Below are 14701 nucleotides of genomic sequence, written 5' to 3'. Positions count from 1 at the left end.
ATCTCAAGTTACTCTTTTTCCACACAGCTGTGGTAACAGCATGCAGCCTGGACACATGCCAGGTTCTGCAAAACAGGCATTAAATGGTTTATATTTCTCTTCTGGCTGTTCTCAGGCTGAGTTGCAGAGGAAGTGACTTTGCCTGCAATTCTGGGGACTCCCAGTGTGTAATCACACATCTCTGCTCTCAGTGGCAAAGGTGATTGGTGAAATTGCTGCTGCTTCCTGGCAGATGTTTGATGCTCTCACAGCCCACGTCAGCCGTGTGACCTGGCTTGCAGGATGCACAGCCACCTGTGCAAGGGCAGGCTCCAGCAGTGAAGTGGCAAACACGCAGCCAGGGTCTGAGGATTGCCAGGAAGGGCCTACACCTGATTTTTAACTCCAAAAACAGCGTAGATCAAGCAACTAACTAATCTGAGAGCATGGCAGAGCTTTGTCATAAAGGGCTGTGCACAGAGTTTGGGACTTACCTCCTGCATGCAAACGTGGCATGAAATTGTGCTGGAGGTACCAGTTTTGCTTTGGTGTGCTTTAGTGTATGTGCTGTGAGTTTAAATTCAGGCCCAGAGAACTTAAATGCTGTGTCCAAACTGGGAAAGATAACTTCTGTAATATGATGTCTGCCCTATAAACTCCAATGTTGGAATCTTTTGACACAGAAGCATAACCCAGGCAAGAAACAGTAGCCCTTCAGGCATCAGGGGTGTTCTTTGCCATCCACTTCACTGATCTTGGAGATTTTGTTATCACCACCTACCAAAAAGGAACAAATCTTCAAAAAGCCAAGCAAAGCAGGAATGCTAAGTAGTGAATATATAGGGAGGCCCTCCCTTTCTCTCTGTCCCTTCTCAGTAGCACTTAGTGGCTGCTCATGGCTTGAATGAGCACAGGCTCTGCTGGATAAAGCACTGGCTGGGTGAAAGGGCCCAAAGAGTGGTGGTCAGTGGAGTCAAATCCAGCTGGCGGCCAGGCACAAGCGGTGTTCCTCAGGGCTCAGTGTTGGGACTGCTGCTGTTTAATATCTTTATTGATGACTTTGATGAAGACACAGAGTGTCTCATCAGTAAGTCTGCAGATGACACCAAGCTAGGTGGAGTGTTGATCTGCACCAGGGTAGGGAGGCTCTACAGAGGGACTTGGATAGATTGGATCTATGGCCAACGTTAACTGGATGAGCTTCAACAAGGCCAAGTGCCAGGTCCTGCACTTAGGTCACAACAACCCCAAGAAATGCTACAGACCTGGGGCAGTGTGGCTGGAGAGCTGCTGGCAGAAAGGGACCTGGGGGTTCTAATCAGGAAGCAGCTGAATTGGCCAAGAAAACCAATGGCATCCTGGCTGGGATTAGAAATGCTGTGTCCAGCAGGAGCAGGGAGGTGATTGTCCCCTGGTACTCAGCTCTGGGGAGGCCACACCTCGAGTATTGTGTCCACTTTTGGGCACCTCAATATAGGAGAGACATGGAGGTGCTGGAGCCAGTGCAGAGGAGGGCAAGGAAGAAGGGGAAGGGCCTGGAGAATAAATCTTGTGAAGAGTGACTGAAGGAGCTGGGGCTGTTTATTTTGGAAAAGGAAGTTTAGGGGGGACCTCATGGCTCTCCACAACTACCTGAAAGGAGGTTGTGGAGAGGTTGGTGCTGGTCTTTTCTCACAGATCATTAGTGATAGAACAAGAGGGAATTGCCTCAAGCTGCAACTGGGTAGGTTTAGACTGGACATTAGGAAAAAAAAAAAAATACTGGAAAGAGTGGTCAGGCATTGGAATGTGCTGCCCAGGGAGGTGGTTGAGTCACCAAGCCTGGATACTCAAAGGTGGTTTGGATGTGGTGCTTGGGGATCTGGTTTTGGGGTGACCCTTGTAGAGTAGGGTTCTGGGTTGAACTTGGTGATCCTGAGGGTCTTTTCCAACCTGAATGTTTCTGTGATTAATGAATGGAACCACATTCACATGCCATAGTCTCTTCCTTTCTCTCCTGTTCTGAATAACTGAAGGTGAATTTGTCCTTAAGTATGCCCGTTCTGCTCCCTGGTACCTGTCTGGCGAGCTGTGGGCATGTTTATGGACGTTATGTGAACCAGAATTGCTTCATGAACTTGAATTAACAGCTTCTGCCTTTCTGCATTAATATTTGCTAGCAGAATTGACTATCCATGTGTCTTGTCCCCAGGAAGCCTGGCTTTCTACAACAGGAGGTTGTTTAACCTCTCTATGGAGAGGAGTAGTCATCAGTGACTGGGGGGTTATCAAGAGTTTCCAAGCTCCAGGGACTGCAGCACCATGTCAGCCTGGCTGAAAAGTCCAACACCTCTAATCGCTGCCATGTGTCAGAGTCAGGGGAGCTTTTACTATCCTCACCTTTCTGTTTACCATTCTGGTTTTTATCTCTCTGACCACCCTGTTGAAGTGCAGTACTTAGAGGTGCCTTCTCAAGGCATGCAGCTCTGACTCCCCCTCTACTCTGCCATGGTGAGACCTCATCTGGAGTATTGCATCCAGTTTTGGGCTGCACAGGTCAGGGGGGAGAGGGATCTACCTGAGTGAGGGCTTACAAGGATGATGAAGGGACTGGAGCACTGTCTTATGAGGAGAGACTCAAAGACCTGGGGCTGTGTGGTCTGGAGAAGTGAAGACTCAGAGGGGATTTAATAAATGTTTATAACTGTCTGAGGGCTGGATGTCAAGAGGGAGGGGACAGGCTGTGCTCACTTGTGTCCTGCGATAGGGCACGGGGTAATGGATACAAACTACAGCACAGGTAGTTCCACCTCAACATGAGGAGGAACTTCTTCACTGTGAGGGTAACAGAACACTGGAACAGGCTCCCCAGAGGGGTTGTGGAGTCTCCTCTGGAGACTTTCAAGACCCATCTGGATGTGTTCCTGTGCAACCTGCGCTGGATTCTTTGGTCCTTCCCTGGCAGGGAGATTGGACTTGACCTTCAGAGGTCCCTTCTAACCCCTAACATCCTGTGGTCCTATGACTTAGACTGAGGGCTATAAAACCTGCATTGAAAACAGACATCACAGGGTGTCATCAAAATATCTGCATCCAATTTTGCACAGAAACCACTGAGGCTAATAATTATTCATGGACTTCAGCGATGTTTCACCAGGGTAGAATATGGCCCGTGGTGTTGAATTCCCAGAAATAGAAAGACAGAAGCATGTTGAGTGTGTCTTGGGGGATTTGCAGACGTCCTTCATTGTGAAATCACATACATGTGGGTGCCTCCCAAGAGCCTGTGTCTTGCAGAAACGTCTTTCTGCTTGTTAAAAGAAAGCAAAACAAAACCCAGAGCAGACAGGCAAAGCTGGCAGTTCTGTCAGCAAGAGTCAGTGGGGATGAGCTTTAATCAAAGAAATATTTAGAAACAAATATTTGGAAACTCAGAGCACACCAAATCCTTTGAGGAGGTCATGACTGCAGCAATATGGAGTTCTAAACACACGTTCACCTTCTACCGCAGAGCGATGGCTGCTCTTTTCCACAGAGAGGAGATTTGATTTGAGCCTAAGATCCCACACTGGCACATGTGGCTGGAAGATGTGAATCAGAGCCTTGACTGTGCCTCAGATTTGCTGCATGGTTTTGGCATGCCATTCAGTGTCTCTCTGTCCATGCACCTGTAATTGAAGTGGTGCAGCACTTGCGCATTTTGAGCTCTCTGATCTCTTGAGCAGGAGGATCGAGCATCCTTTCCTATGCTGCTACCTCGCATAGTCCTTGTTATACGAAACATGACATTGTCTGAAAGCTGACCCTGTCTGTGCTCTTGCCAGCCTCCTTGTCATTGTTGCTGCTGTATGAGGGTGAGCCTCAGTGAGGCTTTGTCAGTGGGCATGTTTTGACGTTGAAGGGCAGGTACATTTTCGCACGTGCTAGCTTGCCATATTACACCGAGGTCGATCAGCAGCATCTGGAGGTGACTACAGGCTTGACAGAGTTGTCAGCCTGTTTCTGATGCTGGTAGGAAAATCTGTCCTTTCCTCTGCACGAGGACACTGTTTTCCTATCTACAAGTAGAACAGGGGGGGAGCTTGATTTGGTTTTCTTGGGGGTTTGGTTTTTGGTTTGTGATTTTTGGGAGTTTGGTTTTGTTTTTTACTCCAGAGACTCGAACAGTGATGTAATGTGGGTACATGGGGAATAGCTAGGAGAATATTGTCACAAACCCTCATTTTGTATTGCTTAAAAGACCACTGATGCTTTAAAAAGCAAAACAAAAGCAAAGCAAAACAAAACAACAAAAGGGCCAACCCCAAGCAAGAACAAACAAACAAAAACTGACAGAGCTGAAGGAAAATTGAGGGAAAGAAGGGAGCAGATGTTGGAGTGAGCCTTGCCCGAAGGAGTGTGGAACACATTTCTCTGAAGTGAGGCAGTGCTTGAACTCTCTGCCCAGGCTGTTCCCAGCTACAAAGCTCCCCAAGACAAAGCCCAAGATCCCTGCCAAAGCCTTCAAGCTCCAGAGGAGAACTTGTCTTGAATCCCCAAGCAGCATGTCTGAGAGAACTCTGATCCTCTCAGAGCATGCCAGTCCAAGTGGTCATTCTGCCCCTGAATTCTTTCTTGGGATTCCTGCTTTTCCTGCTGATGAAGCATGGTTTGCAGTGACAAAGCTTACATTCACCAGACCAACTGAGAGTTTGGTGAAGAGGCAGAGCAGCTTCCACCTGTACACCTCCTCCATGAAGTCTGAAAGGGCAGCAGCAACCTGAGGGCAAGTTGGGGAAAAAAACTTGTTCATTTTTGCCCTGCTTACGTGAGTAAACTTAGCAATGAAGGTGTGTATTTGTTAGTTGAAGTCATTCTGATCTCATACATGAGAACAAAATGCTGCTTGAAGCATTCTGTGTTTTCCAGAGCTTTCCTTACCTTGCATTTCCCTCACATTAGACATGAGAATTTATTGAAATCATTTGAGATGGGAGGTTTACAAACAGTACTCTTTAAAATGCACAAAGGTGGGTTCCTTTGGTGCTAATGAAAAATCACAGGCGCCATCTCTTTTTTCCTCCTTTTAATTGATCTGATTTGATTGACCAGAGATGCTCCTTAAAGACTCAGCAGCTGCCTCTTGTGGTTTTCTGTACTAGCAACTTCAAGCAGTCCCAGGCCCTCTGACTGGTCTTCTGTCATCAGGCATTATTGTCTGGGGCTGGTTCAGGGGGTCTTGGGGAGAAGTTTCTTTACAATGTGTTTCAAGTGGAGTATCAAAGGCACTGTGGTCTGTCTGAGCACTGGCTGTTTGAGGTGATCTGATTAATCCTTGCTTTATAATGTAATTGCCTGCTGAGATGACAGCATCAATAACCCTGGTCAGATTCAGACTGTGTTAAATATTCCCTCTCATTACTTCAAGGTGTCCTTAGTTGTCTGAAAATTAAAAGGACTTGACAGTCCACATCCACCAGCATTTCCTGACACTTCAGCTTTCAGATCTTATCTCTCGCCATTTCATGGCTGCAAAACAACATGTTTCTTGGATTTCCCATGCCAGGCAGTGGTGTGTGGGTGCCTGAAGCCAGGAGAGCTGGGCATGATCAGGGATGGAGCACTGTTTGCCCACCTGCTGTGACCAGGGACTAAGATGTTGGAAGGGACCTTGAGAGCTCATCCAGTCCAACCCCCCTGCCAAAGTAGGATCACCCAGGGTAGTCTGCACAACAATGCATCCAGACAGGTTTTGAATGTGTCCAGAGAAGGAGACTCCACGATTTCTCTGGGCAGCCTGTTCCAGTGCTCTGTCACCCTCACTGTAAATAAGTTTCTCCTCATGTTGGGGTGAAATCTTCTATGTTCAAGCTTGTACCTGTTGTTCCTTGTCTTATTACTGTGCACCACTGAAAAAAGCTTGGTCCCCTCCCCTTGACACCCACCCCTCAGATATTTGTACACATTGATGAGATTCCCCTCTCAGTCTTATCTTCTCAAGACTAAAGAGTCCCATGTCTCTAAGTCTTTCTCTGTAGGGGAAATGCTCAAGTCCCCTAATCATCCTCATGGCTCACCCCAGCATGGATTGTCCTGTGCTCCCTGTTAGCTTCCTTCTTTGCTAAACTGATGCTATGCTAGTCCACAGCAGGAACTGAGAGGACTCGTGCTGTGGTGGTGTTGTGTGTAAGCTAAGGCTTTTAAGAGGTCTTGGACCTCTTTGAGGCTTATAACCTGGCCAGAGGATTGGGGATGAATACCACAGACTTGTTGTTGAAGCTCAGGGATACTGACAAAGTACATAGTTAGGGCTCAGTCTCCTGCTCCAAGAGTTTTCTGGCTTTGGGAGTATATAAGAAGTTTGTGGGGGACATAACTTTGAATTTAAAAAATAATAAAAGTTTTAAACTTGTTTTCTTTCTATTGCTGGGAAAGTCATTTGGGAGGGATTTTTGCAGTGTCATGGTGGCTGTGTTTACAGTTGGGACCTGACTGGGATTATAAACTGAAGGTAACTGCTGTCAAGTTTTGTGTAGCCCAGGATCTCTCTCAAGAGCTGAATAATGAATCCAGCTCCTACCTTTCTCTTTGTAAGCAGAAAACCTCATTGGGCTAAGCAAATGATTCAGTTGGGGTGTATCTTGCTCACTGTGAGACTGGATCCCGTGAGGTCCTTAAGGAGCACAGAGTGAGTCATAATAATGATGGGTTTTGTTCTGGGAGAATACTGCTCATGTCCCGTGCTGCACTTCAAGCTGCCACTGGCACCTCTCAGGGCTGAGTGATGGCCAGAGTCTGTGCTGAGCTGCTGAACTCACGTGCTGCTGCTTTTCTTCTTCCAGAGTCTTGTCAGGAGCTCTGATAAGCCATTGATCAAAGTTGCCATTGAAGTTTCCCAGCATGAAATGAAAGCCCAAGTTGTGCATTTCAATTTCTCTTTCTGGCCTACCATCATCTTCCTTTTCTCTTCATACAGGGCTGTGCTATTTTACTGCTGCAGAAGGATCACAGCAAAACTTTCATTGCAGGGCCTTTCATTTTTACAGTGGCTTGGATGAAGCTAGATTCTGCAAGAGGGCTGAACACTGGCTGCAGATGAGAACAGATACTGGGTGCGATGGGTGGTCTGATGTTGATGTATTAAAATGGGAGCAGGGTCTGCAGAAAGGAATGAGTTTCAAAGAAGAATGTTCAAAAATATTTTCCAAAAACCAAATTAAGCAGGCTTTCAATGGGTTCGGTGTCTGGGGTTTTTGTGTGTTTTTTTTGGTCCTTTGTTTTTTAATCCCTAATTGCCTTCTCCCTCTGCAATAAACCTGCCTGGGGTATGAGATGCAGAAGCTGCGCAGCCCTGGCTTGGCAGCATGTGCCACATATTGGCCCAATGGCCACCTCCTACCTTTATCTCCCTCTGCAGAGCTGTAATCTTGATTGTTCTTTGCTCAGCTACTACTTTTAGGAAACTTGTGTATTTATTTTTCATGGGTTTTTTACCCCCCCTTTCAGAACTGGTGGAAATGGGCCAGCAGTTACTGAGGGAGAGAGCATGTTCTGTGGGGTCTTCATGGGTTAATGCTTGAGAATGCTCACCAGCCTGCTTTTCTGTCTGGACTCACAACCCAGAGTTTGAACAACACAGTGGTGCTTTTACATCACTACTGTGGCTGAACAACTACAGGTTTGCTCAAAGAACTGTTGGTGATAAGAGAGGAAATATGTTCACACATGTTGGGCTGGAAAAATCAGGAGCAGCAGAAAATGGCACCGTGGTAGAATGGTGTGTTGAGTGTTGCAGGTGTGCTCACTAGGGATAAACCAGAGGCATCAACTGGAGCACAGAGGGCCTGGTGTCTTATAAAAGGTAACTGTAAAGATGTTCCTGCCCCATAAAACCTCTGGAATTGAGGCTAAATGAAGTGACTGAGGGCTTGTGAGAGCTGTGGAAGGATGTTGGGTTTTATTAGAAAGAAGAAGAAAGAATAAATCCTGGACCTTAGAATACCCATTTGGCTCTTGGGTTAGGGATCTGACCTTTCAGAGAGGTGTTTATGGAAGCAAGAAGTCACATTTACGTCTTCCAGTCCCTGCTCCTAGCCAGTACAAGATTTGTTTCTTTCGGTATGGTTGTTTCATTCAATCTAATCATGCATATTCCTAATAATTGGTTTCTTATTAATCCTGTTCTAAACCAGTTTCTCTAGATTCTCTGCTTTTCATTTGCTGCAGGGATGACCCCTGAGTCCTTATTGGCAGTTCAAGATAAGAGAAGTGAGTAAGGGAAAGGAAAAAGATGTTTTGCAAAATGAGGAATCATGTTGGTTTGCAGTTTAGTTTAAAATTCAGTGTGTAAGGGTAATTTTCTGTCATAGCTGGAGAAAGCTGAAACTACATTTTAAACCCCTTGCCTTTTGCCTGGGAGAAGAAAACCAGCAATGCTACCCTTTGACCAAGCCTTCTTTTGGAAAGCAGCCCAAGCCAGGGCTCATCCCTCATGGGAGCTGAGCCTCGTGGTCTCACAGGCCCTGATTCCACCCTGGAGTTTCTGACACATCTGTCCAACTGCAGATGTTAGAGAAAAAGCAGGTAGCAAAGACAAATCAAGCAGGAGTCGAAGGCAAGGCACAGCCCCTGTGGTGTCACTCTGGCAGCCTGGCAGGGGAACAGATGAAAGGCTCCAGGTACGCTTCAGTAGCCTTCTCTTCTTGTTCCAGATATCAGTTTGCCCCCTGAGGAGCGGAGGCATGGGGATGCTGTGACTGCTTACTCGTGTTTGTTTATGTTCAGTTAGGAGAGACATGTGAGCTGAGCTGCCTGGGCTGCTTACGGCAAAGGAAACGGATCTCGGGGGAACAATTAATTTTGCTTGGCTATTTCTGAGCCAGGTGAAGCCATAAAATGAACCTATGGCCTTCCCATTGTCTAAAAGGGATGTCTCTATTTATTTTACATTTTAATGCACCACTGACGATTTATGGAGTGAGCCTGAATGCATTTTTAATAGATAATTGATAAGAGGAACGTGTACAACATGGGAGATTAATAGAAAAGGTTAGCGGGCTTGGAAAAGGAAAAGGGAGAAAGAGACAGAGCGCTGAGATTTTAATTAACTGCTCCCTGCCTGTGTTGTGATCCCAGGGACGTGGCAATTGAGTGCCAGAAGGTGAATCTGGTTGGAAATAAAGTGATTCCAGTCTCTTGTTAGATGTGAGAAATGAGACAGCGCTTCCATATTCTCAGAGTTGGGATAGGCTGGGGTGCTGCTTGCAACACAAAGCAGAGTTTATTGGAATTAAGGCAGAGCCACGACCCAATGTGTTGGAGACTGGTAGTAATAAAAAAATAACAAGTAAAATGTAATATATTAAAGAAAGAAAAGAAGAAGAAAAAGCAGAAGCAGTTAAAAAAAGAAAAAAGAGAAAGTAAATATCATAATCAGAGAGGGGTTGGAGCTCCCCCTCCCTTAATGCTGCTCCTTTAAGAGATTAGACAGCTTAGATTCAAACAATGGGCCAGCTGCATTTGTGTCTTGCTGATTTAGCTGGCCCAAGACTGTTGGACCTTTGGGTGGCTGAGGGACAGGGATGACCCTTTTCCTCTAGGCCACTGGTGTGAGGTTGTACCCAACTTCATTTACAAAGAGGAGCTGCACTGGGAGCGTTAACACCTCCCAGCTGATGCCCTGGGACTGCCTGGAATGCTTTTATGAATGCTGGCAATCTATGGACTGTGCTGTGAGAAGCAGTATTGGGAACAAAGCACTCAGTGCCACCATCTGCTGCGAGCAGACTGCCCAGGCTGCAGGCACTGCCCAGGCTGCGGGCACTGCCCAGGCTGCAGGCACTGGCCGCTGTGCTCCATTCTGCCGCTGACCCTTCTCTTGCATCCAGGTGTCCTGGAATCGGCGGCGCTGGGAGCTGAGGGTGATGGGACAGGAGTAGTGTTGCTGACTGACTGGATCCCTATGGAATAAATCAGAGGAGAGTTGTTCTGTGGAAACCAAGGCAGGCTCTTGAAAGAGCTGGTGTAAAACTGCCCCTTTGCTCTGCTCTGCTGAGACCCCACCTCCAATACTGCATCCAGTTCCAAACCAGAACCCTACTCTACAAGGTTCACCCCTAAACCATAGCCCCAAGCACCACATCCAAACCACAAACACATCCAGGGTTGGTGACGCAACCACCTCCCTGGGCAGCACATTCCAATGCCTGACCACTCTTTCCATGAAAATTTTTTTCCTGATGTCCAGTCTAAACCTACCCAGTTGCAGCTTGAGGCCATTCCCTCTTGTTCTGTCACCTGTGAGAGGAGACCAGCATCAGCCTCTCCACAACATCCTTTCAAGTAGTTGTAGACAGCAGTGAGGTCTTTCCTCTCTCCTCCCAGGAAGACACCCAGGTTCTTATCTTCTGCAGAGAAGTGAGGCCTGGTTATTGTCCTTGGTGATGCTGCCAATTAGGCCTAGGTGGCCTGGAGGTGCCAAGCTGAATTTCATGCTGCATCACAATGCCTTTGTGGTATGCAGGGCAGAGCGGTCTTGGTAGGGAGGGGACATGAAAGCCTGGGTTGGTTGGCCTGGTGTAAAGGGAGTTGTGTGTGAAGCTTTGGCTTGCTATGGTTTTCTTTGTATTTTATATGCTTTGGAATGCTCACCACTAGGTAACTGTAGCATTGCAGTTTGTGAAAAGCCTTTCTATTTAAACTTTCCATTACTATCCAAATCTATTGTGTGAGCCTTGTCCTTTTGCCCCTTTTGGAGCAACAGAGCAATCTGTCTGCTCATTAAACCATGACAAAGAGTGAATCCATGGTAAAAGTTCTGGCGAGAAGTTCTTTGATACCTGTCATGAAGAAGCAAGGTTGAATGTGAGATGAATCCTCTCAAAAGGGTGATCAGTCTACAGGTGTCTGAAGGGAGGCTGTAACCAGGTAGGGGTTGGTCTCTTCTCCCAGGCAACCAGCAACAGAACAAGAGGACACAGTCTCACAGCTGTGCCAGGGGGAAGTTTAAGCTTGATCTTAGAAGTTCTTCACAGAGAGAGATTGGCCATTAGGTGTGGGTTGCCCAGGGAAATGGCAGGGTCAGCATCTCTGGAGGTGTTTAAAGAAAAGCCTGGATCAGGCACTTAGTACCATGGTCTGGTTGATTAGTTAAGGTTGAGTGATCAGTTGGGCTTGATGATTTTGGAGGTCTCTTCCAACCTGTTTGATTCTGTGATTACCAATATCCTCAGTGGGGTTGGATGGAATGGAGGTCTCCTGCACTGCTGATGTTCATGCCAAGTACTTTCTTCTCTTTTCTTACAGCAAAGAAGACTTGTGCCGAGTCGGATTTCACTTGTGACAACGGCCACTGCATCCCAGCCAGGTGGAAGTGTGATGGTGAAGAAGAGTGTGCTGATGGCTCAGATGAATCAGAAGCAGCATGCAGTGAGTAGCACAAAGAAGTGATGTTTCTCTGACATGTCTTATCAAAGCACCAAGAGATTTGAGGTGTTATTCCCAGCATTTGCAGGATATGTCAGTTTCTGCTTCTCGTAGAACAGGAAATAAAGACAGAAAAGATTCAGGTCATTTAAAGGAGATGATTTCCAAACTTTCATATGTAGTGGTGTTCAGACTGACACAGGCAGCACTGGCTAGTGTGAACTTCTCTGTAACAGAATCCGCTCTGCTACACTTTATCTGCTTGTAGGGCCCCGATCGTTGGCAGTGGAGGACGATTCACGCTCACATGGGATAAGGCCTTTTGGAGACATAGATGTGCAGCATTTTGCAGGGTGGCAGACTGGGATTTGTCATCAGTGCAGCCAGCACTTCTGTCAGTACAGAGGAACTGTGCAAGCTTAGATTCTTGTTCAGTTTTATTTGGGGGTGGGGGGTTGTTTTGAGTTGGATTTGGTTGTTATTGTTTATTTTGTGGTGTGGGGTCTGTTTGGTTTCTTTTGGGTTTTTTTGGGAGGGGTTCTTGTGATTTTTCTTGAGAACAAATGAAGACAAAAGTAGCAGATGAAAACTAAGCAGTGTAAACTTGCTAAAGCTGACAGCTGTTAATTGCAGGTAATGCCTTTAAAAAAACTGTTGATTCAGTAGAAAACAGAATATGCTTGATTCTCATGTAGTGCTTTTTATGCTGTTCTGACTCTTGGAGGAGGTCCATTCATGCTCTGTTGTTCTAGAAGTGTGAAGGGTCATCTAATGTTGAGCTGAAGGGATTCCCAGGGATGTTTTAATCAAAACACTGATAGGCAGACTTCTATTTGTGTGCTTACTTATGTCTGCAGATTATTCTTGTGCAAACCAAGAAATTAGAACAAGCCATTCTATTGAGTTTCCAGTCATGTACTTCACAAATGTATTCCCATGAGTCAGAAGCAGTGTTGGAGGAAGTGTTTTATCAAATTCCACCAGAATGGGGCATATAGAGGACTTCAAAATTAACCATACTCTTATTTTTAAGCCTGTTACCAGTCCTACTTTCTCCCTAATTAAGAAAGATGAATGGGATTCTCTTGCATAAAATGAATGGAATCATTTGTGCAGCTATAACAAGCTACAGAAAAAAAAAAAATCACTTCAGTAGCTGCATTAACATATTTATGTCTTGTGTGTGTTGGTCTTTCACCCTACATCATCCTTAGTCAAAAACTCTCTTATTAATGCTTCTTCTGCCTCCTGATTGCCTGGAGGAGGGCTGAATAAACAAGCATTCCTTGCAATCTCTGTAAGTCTCCTGTCAGAGCCTGGACCATGCAGTACTAAGATCCCTGATGATTTCTCTTGATCATCTTTCATTCATTTTCTACCCTTTTCACCTTACTTTTTTCCCCCCTCACTTATGGTTGATCCTCTGGGAAAATAAGCCTTAAAACTTCTATATTGTAAAGGAGATTTGAGCCTGAGACCAAACCCTTGGCTTGTGACAGGGCTGCCATCCTCAGAGGAAAACAGTGTGCTCAGGCTTGTGTGGTTTTATTTTATTTATTATTTTTCTGCTTTAAACCTTCCAGGAGACTGCAGTTTGCCTTTCTGTGGTTCATTTGTTCTGAATAATGCAGCAACCTATTCCAGAGTCCCTCCTCCCTCCTAATGAAGAACTTTCTAAAATCCAATCTAACCCTCTTCTCCCTCAGCTTCAAACCATTCCCCCTTGTCCTGTCTCTAGACACCCTCATGAAATGTCCCTCTGCAGCCTTCCTGTAGGATCAGCTATTGGAAGGCAGCTCTAAGGTCCCCTGGGGAGTCTTCTCCAGGCTGGACAACCCCAGCTCCCTCAGTCTATCCTCATAGCAGAGCATGGATCATCTTTGTGGCCCCATCTGGACTCTCTCCAACAGCTCTGTGTCCTTTTTATGATGGGGACACCAGAGCTGAATGCAGTACTGGAGGTGAGGTCTCAGCAGATCAGAGTCAAGGGGCAGAATCCCCTCTCTGTTTGATAGAGGCCAATGATTGGCTTGTGGCTAGCTCACAAGAGAAGTCAATGCTTCCATCCCTATTAGTTAAAGGCTTGCTTTTGAATCTTAAACATGTCTGTAACTAGACCTTTGCTACTTGTTTTATTGAATTGTTCAGATCTGCAGTTCACACTTAATCAGATGAAGATCAAGCAGTTTTAATCTTATGGCTGTTGATAGCTGTAGGCTTTAATTTGCAGGATAAGGACATTCTTTCCAGCTGTTTTGTATCCTTGTCAAAGTGTGTGTCCTCTCAAAGGCTGATCCCATCTGCTCTGTGAGGAAACAGAATCAACCTGGTGATGCCTAAGCACAGTGCTGCTTGTGGGGTTAGTTTTTGTGTTTGCAGATCTTCCTAGCACCCCACTGGGCAAGACAGCAGTGAGTTATAACCTGGTGGGTTGTTAAAAAAGAAACTGGAGAGTTAGGCTTTGGTTGTAATTTGTATCCTTACCACAAAAGACCAAACTTTTTGTGTATGTAAAGTTATGTAGGGACAAAAAAGCAGCTGTAGTGACAAACAGAAAATATAATGAGGTAAAATGTATAATTGGATGTTCTTGTAGGTCACTCCCTCCAGTCTCATTTTCTTTCTTCCTGATGCAAACAAGCCAGAACTTTCTCCCTGTGGCTGAGGAATGACCCAGGCTCCTATGACTCTCTCATTTTCCTGTTGAGAAATGCAGCACAGCCCCCTGGACAAGCCTGCACTGCAGAGTTTCTCTAGGGACAGAAAGGAGCAGGTTAGGAAATGGAGACTTCTCACCTCTGGCAAGATCAAAGTGCTTAATAAAATAATTTGTTTGCTGACAGGCCACATAATTACCAGCACCTCTGCCAGGATCTGGGGTTATTCCCTAATTAATGGAGCACTGAGACAGTGTCCATCGTCTATTGAAGCTCTGGAGGTTTAAGAGCATTGATCATGCTGACTTGTAGATGTTAGCACTATTTCCAGCTGAGAATGTGATGAAAACAAGGCAGGTCCTCAGCATCTAGCCACCTTCTAAACAACTTTTGATTTTCTGATATCTTTTGTGGTGTGTTTTTAAATGCATTTTGTGCTCTCTTATTGCTAGTTAGGGATTTCCTGTCTCCAACTCTAATGTTCCATTAGAGGCACCAGTTTGTGGTCATTTACATTTTTTAGATAATGCCTCTGCAGAACCAGAACAACACTTTGCTTTTTCTCTTTCCCAGTTTCACTGAAGCTGCTCAGCTTTGTAGCTAGCAATATCCTCTCTTGGGCTGTTCTCCATCCCCAGGTAGTCAGGACAGTGTGGCCTGTCTCCTGTCAGACAAGTAAGGTG

The 14701-nt window shown here is 45.8% G+C and overlaps 1 protein-coding gene across 4 annotated transcripts in view; it reads left to right on the top strand.

The window, feature by feature from the left end:
• LRP8 (LDL receptor related protein 8) overlaps positions 1–14701 on the top strand; it is a 204610-nt gene that overhangs the window by 111450 nt on the left and 78459 nt on the right. For all 4 annotated transcript variants that reach the window (XM_068140630.1, XM_068140628.1, XM_068140626.1 and 1 more), the window contains exon 3: positions 11242–11364. In XM_068140630.1, coding sequence (XP_067996731.1) covers positions 11242–11364 — 123 coding nt within the window. The remainder of the gene's footprint in view (positions 1–11241; positions 11365–14701) is intronic.

This window comes from Melanerpes formicivorus, unplaced genomic scaffold (genome assembly GCF_026170545.1).
Source record: "Melanerpes formicivorus ecotype bairdi unplaced genomic scaffold, bMelFor1.0.p_v2 SCAF_7, whole genome shotgun sequence".
Lineage (NCBI taxonomy): Eukaryota > Metazoa > Chordata > Aves > Piciformes > Picidae > Melanerpes > Melanerpes formicivorus.
The sequence above is the reverse complement of the archived record's forward strand: the minus strand, read 5'-3'. Positions and strand labels throughout refer to the sequence as shown.